Source organism: Miniopterus natalensis, chromosome 1 (assembly GCF_054644295.1).
Source record: "Miniopterus natalensis isolate mMinNat1 chromosome 1, mMinNat1.hap1, whole genome shotgun sequence".
In the NCBI taxonomy this organism is placed as follows: Eukaryota; Metazoa; Chordata; class Mammalia; order Chiroptera; family Miniopteridae; genus Miniopterus; species Miniopterus natalensis.
Genome location: NC_142081.1, coordinates 7,086,371 through 7,109,359, shown reverse-complemented (window position 1 = coordinate 7,109,359; position 22,989 = coordinate 7,086,371). Strand labels below are relative to the sequence as shown.

General features: G+C 55.1%; 1 protein-coding gene across 1 annotated transcript in view; it reads right to left on the bottom strand.

The window, feature by feature from the left end:
• Nucleotides 1-22,989, bottom strand: part of SYNE3 (spectrin repeat containing nuclear envelope family member 3) — a 67,233-nt gene that overhangs the window by 31,165 nt on the left and 13,079 nt on the right. Inside the window, exon 2 of the mRNA XM_087813765.1 lies at nucleotides 4,996-5,153. Coding sequence (XP_087669891.1) covers nucleotides 4,996-5,139 — 144 coding nt within the window. The 5' untranslated portion in view covers nucleotides 5,140-5,153. The remainder of the gene's footprint in view (nucleotides 1-4,995; nucleotides 5,154-22,989) is intronic.

Here is a 22,989-nt window from a genome sequence, read left to right as displayed (position 1 = left end):
GGTCCAGGCTGACCCATGGCCTTGCCAAACTCCCTCAGAACTGTAAGCAGTCTGAGATGCTCTCTGCTCCCCTGGACTCGGGGTTGGGCCTCCATTGGACGAACCTCCTCCCTCCCAGCCTCTCCAGGCTCCGGCCCCATTCTCTCATAGGTGTTTCCCTAATAAACATCTTGCACAGTTAATCTCCCCTTGGCTTTGGCTGCTTGAAGGACCAAGACTCATAGACAATGTGTTAGCTGTTGTCATTATTAACTGTGATTATTCCAGTTCTCTGGCAACAAAAGCTTGGTCCAAGTCCAAGGCCACTCCCTGCTAGCTGTCATGGTTCAGATTCTCCAGGCCTGTGAGCAAGGGGAAATAACAGTTATGCCCTCGGGGGCCCCGTGAGCAATGAGAGGTGCAGGGAGAGCCATCCCCCTGGGCCTGGCTCACAGGGCATTCTCAAGGCTAACTGTTCACTCTCATTATCTCCTTACCTTCTAATCTGCATTTACTGACAGCACAGCATTTGCCTACAGCTCCCGCGCCCTCCCAGCCTGTGTGTGTGAAGGGGGTGGCAGTCACATTCACAGACTGATGTCCCCAGTGGGTTGGCTGTCTCTGACCCTTCTCTGTGTGTGGGATAGGACAGGGGTCCCTGCCATGTCAAATGCTGTCCCATGGACAGCTGTGTGACCCCAGGAAGGTCACTCGACCACTCTGGGCCTCCCTTTCTCACCCTGAGATAGTGACAACACTCCCTGCTTTGTCTACCTCATAGGGATATAATATTAATTTTTATAAATACTGTTAATTAAAACATTGATATCAGTTAATACAGCTTGGAAATGAGCAATTATGTAGACTCTCCCCCCAAAAGTGCAAATGGCAGCGGCCCCAAGCCCCGTCGTTACTTCATGTGAGAATAGTTAACACCGATGATGACAGACAGGACAGGGGGGCTTCCCCGGAACAGGCTCCTCTCGAAGGCCGTCTCTGAGCTGTGGGTGGGTGGGGGGGCGGGAGAGGGTAGGGTGAAGATCGGGGAGATTCCCCAGACAGGGGAAGAGGCTCCGTTTGGGTTTCGGGGTGGGCCAGGCAGCAGGATGTGGCAGGGCCACCCAGGTCACGGCTGCAGCAGGGACCCCGCGTCCTGTTCAGCAGCCAGAGGCAATGTAGACAACAACGGTACTGCAGTGACGAGTGTGGACTGAAGATGGGAGGGCCCCCGCGGAACGTTCGAGACAGAACTATCACCCGCCCCCGGCCCAGGACACTTCACGCCACTCAGGAGCAGGGGTCCCACCACGTGTCCAAGGATGAATTTCTTGCCGTCAAGTGAGATTTCACTGGATTAGAAATCAGAATAATAAGGACCTGCTATTCCTGACAGTGAGTTGTGGAGTGCATGTCCACCGCCAGCTAATGAGATGGGCACCACGGTAATTCCGTTTTACAAATGAGGGTGCTGCGGACCCCCGGAAACCCTGAGCTTCACAGAATGATTCTCTGCAGCAGCCAGCCAGCCTCCTCGCACCTGCGGCCCCAATGAAGCTCAGGTGGAATCCAGTTCCATAAAGTAAACAGATTCCAAAAAGTTCAGTCTCTCTCTGCCACACCCAGAAAGAGCCCGCCAGGCCTGGAAAGTCCCCGGGGGGTGGGGGGTGGCCCCTCCCCAGAGCCCAGTGTCCCAATCGTGTGGCCCCCTCCAGGCTTCTAGGTTTTGCCCCCCTGACTGCAGGTCAGGGAGAGTCGGGCTGAACTGAGAGGCACAGAAGACCCAAGACCTGACCTGAGCATGTGCCTGGAAACACCAGCCAGTGTGAGCGTGGGCACGGGCCCAGGGCACAGAGGCTGTGACTGGGCTGGCAGAGTCACCCTTTCAGAAGCAGATCCCATCCTTCCTCGTTGCCCTGGTGACTGCACCCTTCGGCTGGTGCGAGGCTCTTTTACGGCACATCACTGGCAAGGACGCCAGCCAGCTGGGAGGGAGCTGGAACCGCAGCTACGATACGATTCCTTCTGTGAAGGAGCCGACGATAGCAACAGTAGGAACCTCTGCAGGGAGCAACAGGGGCCGGGATAGCTGGGGGAATGGGCTAGTCAGGGCTTCCCTCAACACAGCCAGACCTGGCGGGCACTGTGCTGGGCATTGTGCTGGGCACTGTGCTGAGTACAGTTCTGGGTACTGTACTGGGTACAGGTCAGGGCACTGTGCTGGGTACAGGTCTGGGCACTGTGCTGGGTACAGGTCTGGGCACTGACTCCAGGATGAACAAACATGGCCAGGTGTTCGCAGGCTGTGGGGGGGTCAGCAGACAAGAGCACCGATGACTGCAGAAGAGCCACAAGGCCACAGAGTATTGTAGGAGCTCCAAGGAGGGATGTGGGGAAACCCAAGAAGGCTTCCTGAGTAGGCAGACTGGCCCCGAGCCTCGGTGATGGGCAGGTTTGAGAGGAGGTGTGAACAAAGGCGAGGCTCAGCGTACTTAGGGACAGTGAGTCAGCTTCCAGGAAACGCTGCCAGTCCCCTGACCACGAGGGGCTGGAAGCCAGTTAGGAGGCAGCCCAGCTGCGGCCGGGCCCCGTGTGCGGGGCCAAGGAGGCTGGGAAGCAGAGGACCAAGAGCTGGGACGCTGCACTCAGGAGAGCAGCTCCCGAGGCCCCGGGCATGGGCAGGACAGCGGGCACGCCCGTATCCCTGCATCAAAGCCACAGGCAACCCCCTCCGCTGGGCCAGCTCTGCCAGCGGTGCCTGCGCTGTGCCAAGCACGCCAGTAAATTCTTCTCCGAGATCCTCCCTCCTTCTTGCAAGGCGGCAACTCTCTCCTTTCCCGGAGCCGGCTGAAGCTCTGGAGGTCAGGAAGCTCCTCCAAAGTGCCAGGGCCATAGTGGGGAATTGACCAAACCCAGGCCTGTGGCCCAGGCCTGAGCTCTCACCCTCTGTGAGTCCTGCTTCCCAGGGGCAGCGCCCTCTCCAGTCTCCCTTCACAGACACTTCCACCTACATGAGGGTCCTTGAACCTCGGCATAGGAGGGGTGAGGGGGTCCTTCTCCCATTTTACTGATGAAAATGAGGTCTTGAGAGGGCGTGGATGGAAACTCATCTCCCGGTCACCCAGCAAGCAGGCATCTGGGATGTGAGCCACCGAGCTGGTGGAGAGACCACAAGGGAGACGCCAGACCCCAGGGTGAGTCCCCAAAAGGCACCAGCCCCTCCCTTACACCAGACAGGAGTGAAATTTTTCTAATTGTGAAATCGGTTTTGAAATGTGAAAGCACATAGAAAACAAGCGTGCCTGAGCCCCGTGGGAGAGCACAGCGGTGGAGCACCCAGGCCATGAGTCCCCTCTCTGAGGCTCCAGGTCAAGTTCCTGAGGGTTCACCTGTTGGATGTGCTCCCTCCGGCTTCCAGGGCCCACTCCCCCTGGCCTCATCAATGGCTCTTCCTAAGGACCACCCTTGCCTTCGCTTAAACCAGACCCACCAGCCAAGGGTAAAGACCTGCCAGCAAACGGTGCAAGTTCCAAAGGGATTCGAGCCCTGAGACAGCAAAGACACGAGCAGGGTGGAGGTGTTGCCAGGCAGAGAATGCCAGGAGCTGTGGCTGGGATGGGTCGGCAGAGACTCAGGGACAAGGCAGTGTTTCATTTCAGTCACACCCCCAGACCGAAACAAAAGGGCATTCCAAGTAGAGGCAATGGCACTGACAAAGGCCTAGTGATAGAAAATCTAGGCAGGTTCTGCCAATAGGAAGAATATGCACTGGGAAGGTGGGATTACAGGGGTGGGGCTGGGGAATGAGCCTGGAACACAGGGCTGTGCAGATAATGAATGCCTTCTGATGCCAGGTGAAGTTTGGCATTCCTTTGCTGGGCAATAGGGAGTCATGCAAACTTTTAGATGAGAATGACATCGTGAGGTCCACGCTACAGATGAGCCTCAATACATGCTTGTGGGCCACCTGGTCTATGTGCAGACCTGTGTCCCGTTACCCTGTGAACCCGAAAGCAGGGTTCATCTACCTCCACTGCCCAGGTCCCCTCACGGGGATGGCCAGGGGCCTTCTGAACTCAGCCCGGGATTCAAGCCTTAAGCAGATCGATTACTTGAATTTTGGCCCGTCACTGTGTCTAGGAATGCATTTCACTGTTGAAAAGCGGGGACAATAAGACCACACTCATAGGGCTTCTGTGAAAGGAACCATGAAAGCCGATAGTGCAGCCCTGAGCACACAATGGGTGTGGAATGAATGCCAGTCCCCTCTCCCAGGGACCTGGGTGGAATAATCTTTTGATCGATAATGACGCTACGTGTCTGACAAGGGAACGGGCTTTGGGCTGCCAACTCCTTTCTACCTCCAGGCTTGCCCAGCCCCTTCAATGCCCAACCTTCCACATTTCCAGCCCATGACCCCTCTGTTGCAGAAGAGAGTTCCAAGCTCTTCGGCTCAGTGCTCCAGGCTGTCACCCTCTGACCCCCGCCCGCCTCTCTGGCCAGGTCAGCATAGTTCCATATGCACTGAGCCCTGCTTTGTGCCAGGCGGAGGGTAAAGCTGGATCCCAGCCCTGGAGGAGCCAAAGGAGTCACTCCTCACTGGGCACATCCCCTCCCCATTCCCCTGAAGGCCAACCTGGGACCTCCCAGGCCTGGGAGGGAAGCGGGGAGACAGGCCTGGGCCAGCTGGGCCGAGGACCTACCTACCTGGCTGCACAGTGGCCCTACCAGGACAGGAGGGCCAGTGGGGGCTCTAGACCCTTACTATGAAAGTGGTCCAAGGGCTGGAAGCAACAGTATAACCTGGAGAGTGTCAGAAATGCCACATCTCGGGCCTATCCTGACCTTCAGGATTAGAATCTGCACTTAGCCCAAAAATCCCTGGGAGATTAAAGACACGGGAGTTTGAGAAACACTGGTCCAGTCCACCCCTGCCATTTAACAGTCCAGAAACCCGAGGCCTGAGCCGGAGAGACCCGACTCAGGCCACAGGGCACTGAGGCCATGGCCTCTGCATACCTCGGTCTCCCGAAGCCTGGCCTCCAGGGCGGCACGGGGCCCCTGGGTGTTGTCGTTGATCTGCAGCTGATCCTGCACGGCCTTCATCCACTCCCAGGCGTCCTCCACGCTCCTGTCGAAGCCCTCCTGGGGCTGCTGAGTCATGGCACCTGCAGGGGCTGAAGGCAGGGCACGTGAGATCAGGCGGGTGGGAGAGAATGCAGGGGGGCCCGGGGGCAGGTTGATGGGGGGCCAGGAGGTGCGGACTGGACTGACACTGCGGACAGGTCCCTCCTCCGCGTCTGTGCTCAGACTGGGCGACAGTCGGGGTGATCGTGTTTGCCAAAGAGCACTGAGGACCCGCTTTAGGCTGCGCCCGCCCGCTGGTAGGTCTCCCGCCTAAACCAGCCCCTCCGCTGCGCTGCCCACCCCTCCTTACCCTTACTTGCCAGCTGTGCAGGCAGAGTCTCAGATTTTCTCCCGTAACGTTCTCAAAACCCCTTTAAGCACAGGCAAAACTCTTCTGTACGCCAGGCCTTGCTGTCTGTTCATGGGAACGCTAAGCTACTTTGGATTAGAGTTATTTATATCTGCATCTTGCGTGAAGGACTGTGTCTAGCTCACCCTCCAGTTTCCCGCAACGCTTTGCACAGAGCAAGCAAATGTCGCTGAAACAGCCCAAAACTGGCGTGAAGTTTAATGCATCCCAAACCGACCACAGTGTTAGTTAAAATGGCAAAACCAAACCAAACCAGAAACTATCCAAATGCCCGATAATAGGGGATTACTTAAATAAAGTACGCTACACTTACTCTCCAGAATATTATGCAGCCAACAAAAAGATCCTTCAGACGAATTTGTGATGGAGAATTCTTAGACTATAATGATAATGCCAAAAAAAAAATGAGACAAAATTGTATATTTAGTAGTCACAACTTTACAACCAATAAAAGCAAAACCAAACAACCAACACAGAAAGCTATGCTCGTAGAAAAAGGCTGGGAGGCGTTGTCATTACAGTGTTCACATGGTAACCGGAGTGAGGGGCTGTGGGCAGGATGCCACGCCCCACGTGACCTCAGCCTCTCTCCCTGGCACGGTGTCCCGGGAGGCCACTTGGCTGAGGACAGTTGTCTGTGGTTGGTGGATGTGGGCAGAATGCCACACGCCACGTGACCTCAGCCTCTCTTTCCCTGGCAGGCCACTTGGTTGAGGACAATTGTCTGTGGTTGGTGGAACCACACGTGGAACTTTTTCTGTTTCCTCATTTCTCCTCTTAGGAACTTTGTGAATTTTCCAGAAAGGGCAATCATCACTTCAAACAAACAAACAGCTCTTAACACTGGCTGCCTTGTTCGCCAGCCCTTTCTTTTCAATCACCGGTGGGTTGTCCAACAAGCGCTGACGGGAGCCTGGGCACCCTCCCGGGGCCTGCTCTGGGCGGGTTCTGCCACTGGCCCTGCGAGGAGGGATGCCCGCAGCTCGTGGGCTTCGCTCTGGGACCAGGCCTGCCCCCCCTGGGCCCAGCCACCCTTCGGGGCCCAGTCTCCCAACGTGTTGTTTTCCTTTCTGAGCTGTTTTAATTTCTTCTAACAATTTAATATGCTCCCCGCAGCCACTCCCAGGCTTTGAATGCTTTGTTTGAAAAGCGCATTAGAATGTGCAGGCGTCTAAATTGGTTCATTGTGGCTTTAATCTTTTGTCCAGTGTGTGACTTGATTGGCTTCCAAAAACTCGGCTTTTATTTTTATAAAGCACGAAATGGGAGTGGAGGGAACAAGGCTCGCAGAGCTTCAGAAGGCACTGCAGTGGGGGAGCTCTATTCCCAAAGGCAGTGAGGGTTTGGACAGCCCTCCCAGCGGGACGGGCCAGGGCCTGGGAGGCGGGGGAGACTGTGGGCCTCGAGAAGTGCATCACAGGATCCGGCGGGTGCAGGGGCTTGGGTGGGCCTCGGACCCACGGATCCACCCCAGCTGACATGCCCACTAACTGTGGGCTTGGTGAGGCTACGGGCAGAGTTCAAGAGATCGGGTTTCCTGTCCTTTCCTGACAACACATTTCCTCCCAGCTCAACACAGGAATTAAGCACGTGCTCCCAGCTCCGCTTGATGCTACGGCCATGACAGCAAATGCGGGCGCCACCCCTGCGCTGAGAAGCTCCCAGGGGAGAAAGTGCGCCCTGAACACACCTGGGGGCTGCAGGTGAATGGGCTCCACGCCAGTGGGGGCTCTGAGGGGGGCGGGATGGGCTCTGCACTCTTTCTGCTTCTTCAAGCCTCGGATTAAAGGCTTGAAATGCAAAGGGTTACAGAGGAAACTGACGACCTGAAAATCAAAATACTGGGGGGAAAATTAGGTCATTAGGTTTGAAAATGTTAAGGTTACCTCCAAAGATAAAAACAGTTGTCAATTAGTGTTTATAAAGTAAATCATACTTGAAAAATGAAAAAAAAAAATACTGAAAACCAAATTCATGAGAACCCCCCCCCACACACACATACACACTCATTTATTAACACATAAATCACGAGGTCTAACAGTGGGTCTACTAATTTTGAAAGAGTGATGGGCATCAATGACATTTCAGGAAACCTACAACTGCAAGGTGACATAAAAATACACGTGAAGGAGCCAAAGCACTGATGAGGCCGGAGCGCGCTTTGTTTTGGTCTTGTCTGGTGCACAAGTGAAGGAATTGCTAACAATTAAATGTTAGAAGCTGGAAGGACATAGTTAGTTTCCTGCCCAAGTTCATGGGCCCCTAACCCTATCCATGGCTCCCTGTCCGTCCAGGGGCCCCAGCAGGAACCTTGCTCTCAGCCTCCTACCAGCCAGTAAAAGGAGAGCCCGTTTCCTTACACACAGAGGAAGATACCTCCCAGGGTCCCTTCAGGAAACTCGCCAGGGAACTTGGGAGCTTTGTGGGAGCCGGGTGGTGGGGCAGAGAAGGCCTCAGGGAGACAGATGACCACGTGGCCACGTGAGCTGGGTGGTGCCAGGCCCTCCCTCAGAGGGAGGCAGCCAGCACCTTCTCTGATGAAAGGAGCTCGGTCCTCAATGAACTGCCGCCAGCTTCTGGCCCTGTTCCCACGCCTCTTCCTGGCAGCAGCCAGCCGGGGCTTTCTAAAATGCAAACCAGCCGGCCGGGGCCCTAACGCAGTGGTCCGTGGCAGTGTGGCCTGTCCACTGGCCCCAAGCCCCCAGAGTGACCGTTTCCAGCCTCTCACAACCAAGCCCATGGCAGACGTGTGGATCTTAGTGAGCAGCATCCTCGCCTGCACAGCCAGCACCATGCATGACCTCTGTCCCCTCTGCTAGAAGCATGCTCCCTCCCCAAAGCATTGCCATCCGATGAGGGTCCCCAGAGCACCTGGGACCACCAGCACCCTTTTCTGTGCCCTGATGTGCCTTCCTCGCTCGGCACCCAGAGCTAGTGGACAAAGTGACCAGCCCTTCGTGAACATCGACTAAAGAAACAAATGAGCAAAGCAAACTACATGCAGTGCTGGGGTGAGGGAGGCCGAGGGGCCTTCCAAAATCAGACAGGGTGAGAGGAGGGCGCCCTGGACTTGGAGCAAGTGCCTCTGCCTCTCTGGGCCTCAGTTTCCCCATCTGTACCCTCTGAGTGTTGCACAGAGCATATCCGAGGGAACTCTGAGGTTGTGAGCTGAGATCTGTGAGCCAGGCCCTGAGCTGGGCCTAGGGAGTGGCCCTCAGACTGTCAGCCTGATCTGGCTCTGGCCCTTCTCTCCCCAGGGAGCCCCTCCTCAGCCAGCTCAGATCACTGCTTCCAGCTCCGAGGCCCTTCTAAGGCAGGTCCAGGGGCCTTCCGAGGGTGATGGTGGCCCAAGGGACCTTCACATCAGCAGGGGGCTGCAATGCTTTTGTTAAGAGTGAGATAGAAGCTATTTTTAGACTTTGCAGGTCACATACAGTCTCTGTTGTGATTCTTCTTTGGTTTTACAACCCTTTAAAAATGCAAAAACCATTCTATATTCACAGGCTGTAGTAAAATAGACTGCTAGCCGAGCGTGGCCAGTGGGCTATAGTTTGCTGCCCTGGCTTTAGATCTGGGGTGGGGAACATATAGCTCATGGACTGTATGGGGCCCAAGAAATCATTTGGTCTGGCTCTGCCAAGGCCTCACCAAAGAGAAGCAGTTCCAGCCATCACATTAGGGGTGAGTTCATTAAATGCTGGACCAAATATAGCAGGCTAATTTTTAAATTGATAATTCTGAATGGCCCTCGAATGGTATTACAAATATCCAAATGGCCCTTGGCAGGAAAAAGGTTCCCCACCCCTGCTTTAGATGGTCCAAGGCCATAACCAGCAGCTTCAGGGAGCTGCAGCGGCCAGCAGGCAGAGCTAGCTGGCTCAGTGACTCACAGGCGTGTGTCCCAGGAAAGGGCAAGCGTTGAGGCCAGAAGGACCTGGAATTGGTCCTGGTGGTCCCAGCCCAACCATTTTGGCAAAAAGAAAAAAATGTGCTCGCAAGTTGGATTTGGTTTTGACGCCAGTGTGGTCAGTGAGACAAACACAGGCTTTGGAATCTGACAGAACCAGGTTCAGATCATAATGCTGCCACGATGTCACTGTGTCCCCTGGCCTGTTACTCCGCACCCGGCAGACCTGGGAAGACATGGTCAGAGTCTGACCAGGCTGAGTGAATCCTCTCTGAGTCCGGCTGGGAACCAGAGGGACTGAGAAGCTGCCAGGAGGGGGAAAAAGGGACCCAGAGGTTGGCCCCTTCCCTAGGCTGGAGGGATGACAGGAGGAGGTGTTATTACCAGACCCGGGCTGGGAGCTGCTGAGCAGCTCGACCTGGGGCGCCAAAGAAGACACAGCCCCAGCCAGGGTGGAGAGGCTGTGGCTGGGAGCCTAGGCTCTGCAGCCCACAGGGGCTGACCCTCCTGCGACCTGGAGCAGAGCGAAGGACAGGAGGAGTGGATGTGAGGCCCCTGCGCATCTGGAAATTTCAAAGGACGCAGCTCCTTTTGCCCTGATTCCCGGCCCCCTGAGCACCTGGCTGAGCTGCAGTTCAGTCTCTGGGGAACCAGCCTTGCTGGAAAAACAACAGGGACTGGCACCAACAGAAATCTCCTGCCACTGACCGCCAGCCGGATCAGCCACGATTGCCAACCGGGGCTCAAAACCCTGTGTCCTGGGGGTCAGCCTGCATGGACCCCTCTCCCTGCCTTCTCCATCTGAGCCTATGAAGCTGAGGCTGCAGGTGGAGGTCCCTACCAGCTCTGCGGTGCCGCCGGGAAGGGGCAGACACCCCGTAGGGGCCAGCAAGGGCCCACAGCAATCCCTCCAACATGTTCTCAGGGAGTATGGAAATATCGGGACACCACTGCCATCCAGTGAGCCAGACTCTCCAAGAATCCTGTGTAGGACCTAACCAAACCCCATGAGGGAACGCCCCTAAAACATGACACCAAAAACCCTTCTAAGCAGAGAGAGGGTCAAAGTCAGGTTCACAGAGTGGCTGTTAAGTGGCTAGTATTGTCGGTACCACGTCATAAAGGTGGAAACAGACTCAGCTAAGCCAACATCCAGCCAGAAGTGGTAGATCCAGAATTAACCGTAATTCTTGTAACAGCCACCGTGCATCCAGCATCCTGTGTGCGCCTGACTCTATGATAAAGGCTTAACTGATTTATCCTGCAAAGACCCAGCGAGACTTGAATTCTTACCCCTACTTTAGAGCTGAGGAAGCTGAGGATCAATGACACAAGAACACTGCAGCCACAGGGATGCTGAGTGGCAAGGGCAGGACTTGAACTCAGGGTAGTCCGAGTCCAGAGGCTTAGCTTTTACTTATTTATTTTTAGCTTTTAAATATCATAGCAGGATCTGGCTTCCACACCCCTGCCTGCACCCCCCAGAGCCCACTGAGAGCTGCTCACGAGTGCAGGGAGCCTGGAGCAGCCAGCCCTCCAGGGGTCATCTCCCATCCATGAGCATCGAAGTTCCAGCAAGCTGTCTCCAGGGCATAAATCTGGGGCCTTAGCTCACGAATCTAGAGTTGGAGACAAGAACTGAGGCCCCAGCTGCCAGGCAGCCTCAGTCACACGAGGCCTGGCCACTCCGGCCCTGTGACAACCCTGCTGCCCAATGGTATTTTGCTCTGGGACCCAGAACACTTCAGGATTCAGACCTGAGTAAACTCCAGCTCCCACAGTAGGCTTACAGGCAGTGACAGCCTGGCAAGCCTGCTCTGCCAACCTGGCCAGGGGCCCTCACCACAAACTGAGCCCAAGGCCAGGCCCAGGGTGACTCACTCGGCTTTCCCGTGACTCCCTCCTGCCCTGCCACACACAGTTTCCACCCACACCAGTTCCAACGGCTCGTATACACGAGGATGGAATTCCAGGAACCCAGCACGCAGCTGGATTTAATCCTGGCGCTTGATCCAAGTGTGTTCTGGGACCACTCGCCGCTGTTTACTTATAACAACGTTTGGGAGAGGCAACCACTCAGAGCATCGCTCAGACCACAGGACGGTCCTGGGTGAGTCTCTGTTACACGGTGTTTACAGAAGGGGATTCTGAGAGCAAAGTGTGTAAAAAGAAAAGGCAGGAACTCTTGGCAGCAGCATCCAAGTTGGCCACTGGACCAGGATCTCACACCATCGCATTAAATCTGACAACATCCCTCCAAGGTAGCTGAATCCAGACTTGGGAACAGTTTCGGGGCTGCATCCCATCTGAGGTAACCACAGGCTGCACCAAAGCCACACCAACTGCAGGGCGCCACAGCCCACCCTCTGTCCACTGGCTTGCAAACGGTTACGCAAGAGACCTGCTTAGTAACAGGACTGTAAGGGCCACTCTACAATCCAGCCACAAAGGGGACAGGCCAGCAACTGCCTTCGAGTGTCTGAGAGTGAATTGCAGTCAGCTCTCCATCACCGATAAATGGTATCTGGCGGTGAAAACCAGCTGCTCTCTGGCCCAGTGACTTCCCCGGGTACCTTGGCTATAAAACAGCATTTCCAGTTGGTCTGAAATCTGCTAAACCCAAGCTCTCCATCAAAAGGCAGAGTCTGGAAGACAAGATTTCTACCCTGGAAATGCCGTCCTTGGCAATGCATGCTCAAATATGAAAGTCTGGGAGGGCAGAGGGGGCACAGTACAACTAAGAGAGAAGGGGGTGAGACCCTGGGGGAGCAGAAGGCTAGACTGCCCAGAAAAGACAGGCAACCAAAGGGTGAGGCCTTAGCTCTAGGGCTCCTGGCTGCGGTTCTGACGGGGGCCCTGGCCACAGTCACAACCGGCTGCTGGCAGTGTGGGTGGGGGCGATCAGAGTCTGGGAGGCAGGGGCTGGCCGTCATGTGCAGGTCAGAGAGCACTGGGCAGGACATCAGGGAACTAGTCTGGGCCTGGGGGACACTGAGAGCCTCAGACCACAGGCATGAGGCTGGGCAGGCCAGTCAGCCCCCCCCCCCCGGCCCTCCCCCTCCCCGCCAGAAAAGCAAGCATTGGGACAATGTTGGGCTCTCACACTGTGGGTTGTGGACCAACCCCACCTGCACTCTCAGGTGCCTGTGCTGACTGCTCCATGTGGCCTGTGACAAGGCCCATCTCAGTCCTACTCCAGCTCCCAAGGCCCCTCCCTAGACAATCTGGCCCCATGTGGTTGAGCCTCCAGGATGTTATCACTTTGTCCCTGCACCTGTCCTCACCTTCCTTCCCAGGTGTCCACAACAGCAAGTGCCTCTCACTGGCCCCAAGTATCAGAGCCACATGCCAGGCCTCGTGCCTCACACCTTGGCTCAGGTAGGAATTGCCCCCACAGGCACAGTCAGCTATCCCTGAAAGGCAGCCATCCCTGAACCCACCAGACCTGCCTGGCCACCGGCCTCACCTCCATCAGCATCTCCCGGGAACCAGCACCCCCTCCCTGCACTGACTGGGCCACAGCCCAGGGGAGCAGGTTTGACCACACACACCTCACCACACTCCTCCTGTGGCCCCTGGATCCAAATAACGTGTGAACAGACCTTTGAAAAGGAATCATATTCTCAGAACCCACTCTTCTTGAGGACCTCAGAAATGAGAGCTGTCTACTGGATGTCACGGCTTTCCTTCCAAAAGCACAGCACCAAAATATAGTGCGTGTAATGTTTGGTTGGTTTTTATTAGACAAAAATTTCAAAACTTCTCACAGAACTCGTGTTCTCCGGAGAAATCTTCCTCAGGCCCCAACTGGAGAAACCCTGGCCCGGGGGATGAAGCCGGAGCTCCCGGGACCCTCGAGGACAGGGCCACCTAATCCTACAGCCCTAGCTCGCCAGGTGCTCCTGGTCCCCACGCCCCAGCGGCACCACACTGCCGATGTTTCTAGAAGCTTGGGGCCTGGGTGCCGCCCCCCAGCTTAGGTCAGCCTGCTAAGCCCTCCCCCACCCCACCCCTCCACCCCTCCTTCCAGAAGATGCTTCCCTGCTCCCCTTTCAAGAGTCAGCTCACAGCCACTCAAGGGGGAAGCTTCCAGCTCCCACCACCAGTAGAAACAGCCCCTCCGTCCCTTGGGTCCCCGCGGGCCCCGCGTAGCTGCCAGTGGTTTAGTATGCCCCGCACGCTTCCTCAGTGTTTCACGTGGATTCCCCCACCTTCTCTCCACAGCCACAGGAGGCAGGTAAATCACTGGTCCCACCTCACAGTGAAAAAACGGGCGTTAGGGAGGCAGTGGGGTGGGCCCAGCACCTTGACTGCACTGCCTGGACTGCACCCTCTGATCTGCTGGCACAGACAAGCGAGTTCCCTGAGAGGGGGCACAGTCGGGTCATCTCGGGGACCGGAGCACCAGAGACGGGGTTGCCTGCACTCTTAACAGCTGTATTGGGGGTAAACTGAGGAACAAGCAGCACACTTAAACTGTACAAGTTGTCAGGTTTCACATATATATACACACCCCTGAAAGCATCACCCCAATCAAGACGAAGAACACATCCATCACCCCAATAGCTCCCTCATCCCATTTCGATCCCTCCCGCCTGCCCACGCCCCGTCCCAGGCACCTGCGACGGCTCACTGTCGCTAGAGACGAGTCTGAATTTTCTGGAGGTTTGAGCGTGAATGGGATGGTACAGTTTGTACCCATGTTGGTCTGGCTTCATTCATTCATCAAGGTGACTTTGAGACGTGGCCATGCTATTGCCTGTATCGCGGCTCTTTCCTTTCTGTTGCCAAGGGATACCCACAGCCTGTCACTCACCCACTGACAGCTCTTGGAGGTACCAAGGAGAGCTGCTCTGAACACTGTGTGCGGACACGTGCTTTCACTTCTCTCACAGAAGCATCTAGGGGCGGCGTGGCCGGATCAGCCGGAGGAGTCTGTTTACATTTTTAAGAAGCTGCCAGACTGTCTTCCAAAGCGGTCACACCGCTTACATTCCCACCAGCAGCGTGGGAGCTCCACCCCCGCACACCCTCCTGTGGTCAGTCTGCTTATCTCAGCCCTTCGAACCAGCGGGCGGCGATACCTCGCGGTGGTTTTAACTGGCAGTCCCAGATGGTGACCGTCTGACTGACACTTGCAGGTGTACGGGCCACCCTGACTGGTGCCCAGGCTCTGCGACGGGCGCTTCCCAGGCCCCTCCCACTTTAAGGCTATGGGTGTGCTTGGCGCCAGCCTGCTGGCTGGTGGCGATGGGAGTGGGAGTTGAGCGACAAGGAGACGTGCCAGTGACAAGAACCTGCCCCAAATCCAAGGGAGCTGCCAGAGAATGCCTTGGTTCTCTGAGGACAAAACCAGGCACCCTGAACCAAAAGCCAAGAGCCTGTAAAAACAGGTAAATGAATGGAGTCCCTCCTGGGGGGGGGCTGTTGGCAAGAAAAACGTACTCTGCCAAGGAGCCCTGCTCCATCACATGTACAGGGCTGTAATGATCACCCTCTGGCCTGGCAACTTAAAGGCAAATGTGCCGTGTTACCATGTTACAACATGTAAGAGCCCTGGGCTATAATAACCAACAGTGGGCACACGGCATGCTGGAGTAAATGCTATAATAACCAACAGTGGGCACACGGCATGCTGGAATAAATGCTATAATAACCAACAGTGGGCACACGGCATGCTGGAGTAAATGCTACATTGTTCTGAGCTATAATTCCAGCATCCTAGTACTTTGGAAACAACTGTCCTACAAGGTAGGTGCCATTATCAAGTGGGTATTATAAATATGGAAGCAAAGCACAGGGACGTTAAATACCTTTCCCCAAAGCGTGCAGAGCTGGGAGCGAAACTCGGGCAGCCTGACTCCAGAGGCCTCCCCTTGACCACAGCGCCCTCCCGGTGAGCGTGTTGGGGCTGGTTGAGGGGCTAAAGGAGTGAGTGAGGTCATGGCCACTGCCGGGGGACAGATGCAGGAGCTGGAAGAGCTCTCTTCAGTGGCTGTCCCCCACAGCTCAACCTGACAGTCTTCAGATACTGCTCAGAGCAAATGCTGACATTCGGGACAGTGGGCCCTGTCCGCACAGCTGTGTTTTGCCATCCGCCCACTCGCACCTGCAGCCCTGGGCACCCAGCACCAGCCAGCACGCCCCACTCAGCTCCATGACTATTGTTGATGTGTTTGTTTTCCATTACACTGTTGCCCGCAGGGCGGAGGCCGCGTCTCATCTGTCAGGAAACCCCGGCCTGGAGCACAGCTCGCTGGGGGACAGTGCTGCTCACTAAATGAGCACAGCACTGATGTTCTTGGAGCGGCAGGGCTGGCTCTCACGGGGCCAGGCCAGGGTAGGGAGTTGCCAGAACTGCCCCCAGCTTTGAGACTGGCTCCCGGTCTTGGGCTGCCGGGCGAGGCCTCACGGATGATGGGACACCCCAAGGAACCAACGAAAGGTTTTGCAGAAACCTCCCTGAGTCGAGTCTCAGCACGTCACAATTGGACCACTTCTTAGGAATCCTTTTATCTAGCTGTGCCATTTTATAGATGGGGAGACTGGGGCTTAGAGAAGGAAAGAGGCCCCCCCAGGGCCTTGCAGCAGCTCAGTGCCAGGCCTGTGGCCAAGACTCATCTTGGTATAAAGACATTCAGGGCCTCTAATGGGGAGCAATATATTTCTTCAAAATGTCCCATAGATAAAAAAACGATGAGCTCTCTTATTTACAGACAATTCATTTTCAACAAGGGTGCCAAGACAGTTTAATGGGAAAAGAACAGTCTTTTCAACAAGCGGTGCTGGGACAATAGGACACCCACATGCGCAAGAATGAGGGTGGACCCCCTACCTCACACCAAACAAACAAATTCACTCAAAATAGACCAAGCCGAATCGTAAGAGCCAAAACTATAAAACTCTTAGAAGAACACAGAGGTATAAATCTTCCTGACCTGGGGTTAGGCAATGACTTCTTAGCTGTGACGCCAAAAGCATAAGCAACCAAAGAAACAACAGAGGAAATGGACCTCATCAAATTTAAGATATTTGTGTTTCTAAGGACACAGGAAAGTGAATAGACAACCCATAGAATGGAAGAAAAGTTTTGAAAAATGATATAATAAAGCACTTGTGTCTAGAAAGATAAATAACCCAGTTATAAAGTGAGAGCCTGGGAGCAAGGGAGTGGTGTGCTCTGGTCAGTGACAGACCCACAGGCAGCCGGGCAGCAACCGATCAACCTTCTGGGAACAAGGTTGGACCAGCAGGCTCCTGGCAACCGGACACCTTAGGTCACATGCTAGGAAATGCCTCAAAAAGTGCCATTGATCCCAAAGGCATCCTTCTTCTTGGAAACCTGCTCTTCAAAAAGAGGCCAGGGGGTCAAAAAGAAGGATCTTTTCTCATCAGCTGATTGAACGTGCAGACACTTGATGAGCTGTGCAGAGCAGACCATCCTCCCACGGGCGTCTGCCCTTGAAGCCTGTCCTCAGGGGCCCTCTCCCAGCAAACACCCAGCCAGCACCGGGGTCAGTGCTGTTCGGTGGGTAACAAGTGTCCTGCCTGCTCCTACTCTGTCCCCACCCCAGGCTCATCTGACCCCAGATGGGTGTGAAGGTCACTATGGGTCTTGACCTTCGGACACCAAAGGAGACTCCTGTGGTTTGAAGAAAATGTCACCAAAACTCTTACACGTGAGGTCCCACGTGCCAGGCACCAGGCAGGTGCTGTGCATCCCTGACCCACCACCCACCAAGGCAGAGGTGATGGCACCACCTTGCAGGTGGGGAAACTGAGGCTTGGGGGGGCCCACTCCCCTGCCCAGGTCAGACAGCTGCTGAGGCGCAGGGTCAGGAACAAGCTCGGGCCCATGGGGCTCCAGCCCTGAGCCAGACTGCAGAATGGCCAGTAAAATGAGGAAGTGAGTCAGGAAGGCGAAGGAAGGGGGGTTCCTTTCTGAGTCAGAACAGGATTTCCCATCACACACCCGGCTGCCTGCAGAGGTGGGGGAGTGAACCCCAGTGGCTCAGACTGACAGGAGCCGGGCCCAGGCAGCCCCTCCAGGGTGAGCATGCCCGAGATGGGGACAAGCCCAAGAGGCAGGCGTGGCTTGGGGTTTCTGCTGATGGGCCTGGTGACGCCTCCCCAGTAGGTCTCTCCGGTGTGTGGCTCAGAATGAATTAGGCCGGACAGTGGCCTCCAGCCCAGCTGCAGGGGGGGCCCTGGGCCTGGGGTTCTAGAAACCAACTGCTGAGAAAAACCCAGCTGCCTTGGATTTATCCCCTTTGTGTCCACTCTATCCGCCCAGATGAAGGGTGTGTCCTCCAAAGACAGAGTGAACAGGCGGAGAGTCAGGATGGCCTCCTCTCATCTTCTCACTGAGAACCACACCAGGCCCGGTTTCCTTCCAGACCAGAGCGTGGGAGACGCTTAATTCCTTTCTTACAAATACTGTTTCGACACCTACTCTACACCAGATGCTGTGGTCAGAGCTGGAGATCATAGCAATGAATGAACACGGGCCAGGTCCCGAGCTCTTGGGTGACTTGGCACCTCAGTCTCCCTGCCCCTTTCTGGGGGATGGGCCCAGCGTTCCAAGCATGCTCAACAAGAGCTGTCTCCCTGCCGCCCCCAATCTCCGCAATACGGCACTTCTCACCTGAGACCTCCTAGAACGCACCAGTTCACAATGTCCCGTGGGCAGCACTCACTAAATTCACTTTTCAAAATGTGTCTATGGACTGGGGATTTCGACCTGTCTCCTCTGACAACATGTGCATGGCCTAAATGGGCATGAGGGCCCCACGAACCCCAGAAATCTGTGTGTGCTCGGTCTCCTGGGCAGGCCTGTGGGTCTCATCAGCTTCCCAGGGGCCCCTGACTTGGGGAAGACTGAACACAAACCCGCCACGGGCGAGCCATGGTGTGAATCATTAACATTGCTCATTGTAAATGACCCAGAATATTCCATGGGGTGGATGTTACAAGCTTTCCTTAGCTACTTCCAGTTTGCTGGACAGTAATGTTGCATTTTTATCACTGTTGTTTTCTTGGCCCAACTAGAACACTGGCGAATGTATCATTTATTTACAAGCTTGGACCCCTCTGGCCCTGATCCACTCTTGTATTATTACGCCCAAATGGTATCTTCTGACCAGGAGACGTCATTTTCTTAGGCCTCTCGTGTTCCCTTCAGTATCAGCAGCCGGCCTTCCTCTCCGGGCCATTTCCCACAAAGAAATCAAGTTTGTGGTCATCTGGCCCTCACTGCCTGGCTTGTACTAAGGAAGATCAGAGAATGAACCAGATCTGAGGAACGTGGGGCGGCTCGGCTGGGCTGGGCTGGGCCAGGCAAGGCAGGGCTCACTCCTTGGGGGGTCACTACCCCAGACCCCGACCCTCACCCAGAGTCACAGAGGCCTGACTCTGGCTAAGAGCTGCTGAGACTCCGGAGCCAGCCTGCTGAGCAGGCTCAGAGCAACTCCACTGCTGAATATCTCTGAGGCCTTAGCCACGTGGATATGACTCCTCTGACTTCACTTTCTCATCTGTAAAATGGGGTCGTAATAACATGACCTCCTTACCGCTGATCTGAGCGTTAAGTGAGGTCTATCAGTCAAGTGTTCAAAGTAGGCGTCACTGAGTGTTTTAAATAAATAACAAACTTGCAAATGTGACAGTTCTGAGAAAATGAAGATGTGGTATGACATCCAGCAAGAAAGAAACGTTAAGAAAAGCTGGTGATGGCCAGTCCACGAAATATTCTGGGCCTTTTACCATGAGAAATGTGACATTTAACACCACAGACTAATGCTGTGGCTACGAGAAAAAAATAAAAACATGTAAAAGTCCACGCGCAGACTTTTCCTGGAAAGGACTGGAGAGTGTTTTAGGCTGTGCAAGCCATATGGTCTCTGTCACAGCTACTCGGATCCGCAGATGTGGTGTGAAAACAGAGACAATATGTAAATGAGCATGGCTGTGCGCCAAAAGCTTTATTTACAAAAACATGGGGCGTTTGGCCATAGGGCTCTAGTTTGCCAAACCCTCCTGTACAAATTATATAAAAACTGTCAAAAAGATAATGATTGAAAGGAATTTGGGAAACAGTTCTCTTAGAGCAGTAGCATCATAGGTACATTTTTAACATTTCAATTTCCTTAAGGTGGTAGTAACAGTTCTTTAAAAATTAAAGGACTTTAACATTACATACATTCTAATAACAAATTAAGAGATTTCTCAGTTCTATTAGACTTTCAAAATAAGTTAAAATGAGTATAATTAGTATTAATAACGTCCAGTGCTCATAGTACGCTGTATAGAAAAAGTAAAGAATTTGAAGTATGGCTCGTCTGGAACTAAATCTGGCTTCTCCATCTACTAGCTGTGCAACCTGGTGACAGTTTATTACCCTCTCTGTTCCTCAGTTTCCTTGTTTGTAAAATGAGAATAGCAATGGCTCCAACAAGCACACGAAGGCCGGACACTGAGCCTGGGGCACAGCAGGCCCTCAGTGCAAAGAAGCGGCCTCTCAGGCCCACATGAACCCACATAGGCCGGATCCTGCTGACACCAGTCCAACATCACCACCAGGAACCCGACAGACTAGAAAACCCAGCATGCTTTACTTTACAGCTAAGAACAGTGCCCTCGCGAGGTTTTCAGGGTTTTCAGGTTTGGTTTATAAAATGACACAGAACAATTCGAACCTGGCTCTTCAATTAATAAAGGCACTCCAGCCCAAGGAAGACAAGGTGCATTCCACGCAGGAGTCCTCGGACGCAGTGAGTCCTTGTGGCTGGACTCGCTGAACTCTTGGGGCGACCCACAGCCCTGCAGAGCCACATCCATGCCCGGCTCCGAGGCCCAGGAACCAGGGCTCTTCGGCTCCTTCCCCAGGAAATCTGCCAACCTTGCAGGAGCCAGAGGGACCAAAATCCTCTTGGCAGAAAGGGGCATTTAAGAGATGAGGGCCAAGAGCCTTCTGACGGAAACCCTCCAGTGTCCCACAGCCCCCACCCAAGAAAGCCCACGATGCTTACTGGGATCTCTGAAGTCCCCCATCTATCTCTGCAGCTCCGCCCCCCAACATTTCCCACCTCCTCTCCCTGCAGCAGGAGCTCCCCGGGGCTCTTCCCCCTACATGCTCTTCTTTGCCTGGCTACATTCTCCATCAGCTTTGGCATCACTGCCTCCAGGAAGCCCCTCAGGATTTTTCAGGGGGTAACCCCTGGGGACTAACGTTGCTGAGTACCTACAGGTGTCAGGCATTGTGTTAGGAGTTTACACACACCAGCTAATTGAGGTCTGCAGCCACTGTGAAGTAGGAATGATTGTCTTCTGTTTACAGATAAAGACATCAAGGTTCAGAGTGGTTAAGTAAATTGCCCAAGGTCACACAGCAAGCAATCCCAGCAGAGCCCAGGATGAGCCCAGAATGATTTTATTTAAAATCATCCCCATTTTGCTGGAGTGCAAGGTGACATTCCCCGAGGGATCTAGAAAGTCTGTGCTCTGGATCACTGACCCTGCTTTACATCCATGTGCCTGGAAGCCGTAGAGCACCCCCGGGACCTTCCCTCCGGGAACTTTCGCCTCCCTGGAGTCCAAGGCCTCGCGTCAGCAGGCTGTGCGGATTATAATTAGCACATGCCCGCTCCTGCCAGGGCTTGGCAACGCCAGCTTTACGAGGTATCTGTGTGGAGACAAGGGCACCCGGCCTGGGGCTGACTTTTGCCCTCTGCTCTCCGGGGTGGAAACAGGAGGGTGTTGCCGGCACAGGTGAGTGATATCTTTGTAGACTCAGAGGTGGTGCCCTAACCTCCCAGCCGCAGGGCCAGCGGCAGCAGGCGGGCGGCCGGCCCCAGTGGCACCAGGCGGCAGGGTGAAGCAGCCCTGGGGCTCTGGGGTGTGTTTCCCAGGCACAAGGTGCTTCCTCCCTGCAGGAGGGGCCTGTGTGCGGGGCTGAGCTCCCCGTCAGTCCCCGTGGACAATACTCCACTGTTGTGTGCAGCGCTTGAAGGCTGACCAAGCACTGTCACCCTCATTAACCCCCTGGACCCTCTCGGTGACAGCGCCCCTGCCAGGGCCAGGAGAGAGCTTAAGCCCATTCCCACTGGGGGACTCTGGGTTCCCGGGTCTCCCCACCAGTCTGTTAGCAGGGCCCATGTCCCTTACTGCGGCTCCCCTGGAGCGGTCGCCCACCAGCTGGGAAGAGGGGCGGCCGGCACGTGAGTCTGTCCTTTGTACCCGGGGGGGAGGGGCGGCGTGGGAGGCAGACACGCACTCGGCTTCCCACACCAGGCACGGAACACGCTGGACTCTCTAACACGTGTTTTCTCCTCGCACACAATGCTGGCTTTGATGGGTGTCCCCGAAGGGACCGATGGCTCACAGGCTGGGCATGGGAGGCAAAGGCCCCGTCCCTGTGCTGATCACACTCCAGCGGGGCTGCCACCGCCCAGGGGAGGTGCCTCTTCTCAGACGCCATAGGAGGTGCCTGAGCCATGTCCCCCCCACGGGGGGCAGCCCTCCCTCACCCCCACCCCCACCCCCAGCCTGCAAGCAACGGAGCCACTGCCTTCTTTACATTCTCTTCAGAGCACAGGAGACCTTCTGATAAGGTCTGGTTTACTTTTCACTTTCTTATTGACTTTAGATGATTCTAGATCCTTCCAGAATGTAAGTTCCCCCAGAGCAAAGACTTTGCCAGGCGCGGTCACTGCTCCCATCCCACGGCCTGGAGCGCAGTAGGGCCTCGGCTACGAGCTGGTCAGTGAATGAATGAGTGAATCTCTCCTCTGTGGGTTCAGTCATTCATTCCTTCAAGAACCTTTGTGGGGACTCCAGGGGCCACATGCAGCAGAGAAAATACTGAGCTGACGACCTCCCTTGGGGAGCTCACAGCGTGTGGGGGAGAAAGATACATGAACAAAGAAGCCCCGTCAGGGAGCTGAGTGCCATCACCTCAGAGGGACACAGCAGGGTGGGAGCCCTCTGCTTGTCTGGAGGGACAGTCAAGGGAAGAGTCACCTTGGAGGTGACCATGGGAGGGAAGGGCATTTATGAGAAGGAACAGCATGTGCAAAGTGGCAAAGCACAACCAGAATCTGGGTAATTTGCTCCAGGATGGAGATGAAGGTACCCCCCCCCCAAACCCTCATCCGCTCCTCCAACAGCGTTCATTAAATGCTCTGTGCTCTGGGACAGGGGGAGGTTGGCCCAAGGACAAGCACGGCTTCTGCCTCGGGGTGCTCACGGACTTGGGGGACAGCAGTCAGTGTCTGCACACAGGGGCTCTGGGAGGAAGGAGGAGAGGCAGTCAGGTCTGAAGGAGCTGCAGACAGCGGACCCGTTACACTGCCCACCCATGACCCAGACCACCCAAGGCCATGGTCGCAGGGGTATGACTGACTGATCTACGGTGACCAACTTGTCCTGGTTTGCCCAGGACTTTACTGGTTTTAGCCCCGAAAGCCCCATGTTCCAGGAAATCCCTCAGTCGAGAGCAAACTGGGGACAGGTGGCCACACCCACTTCCACCTGCATGTCCTCTGCCCCCCACTCCTGACACTCCCAGACCCAGCCCCAACCTCTCAGCTACTCACAGGTAGGGGCTGGGAGC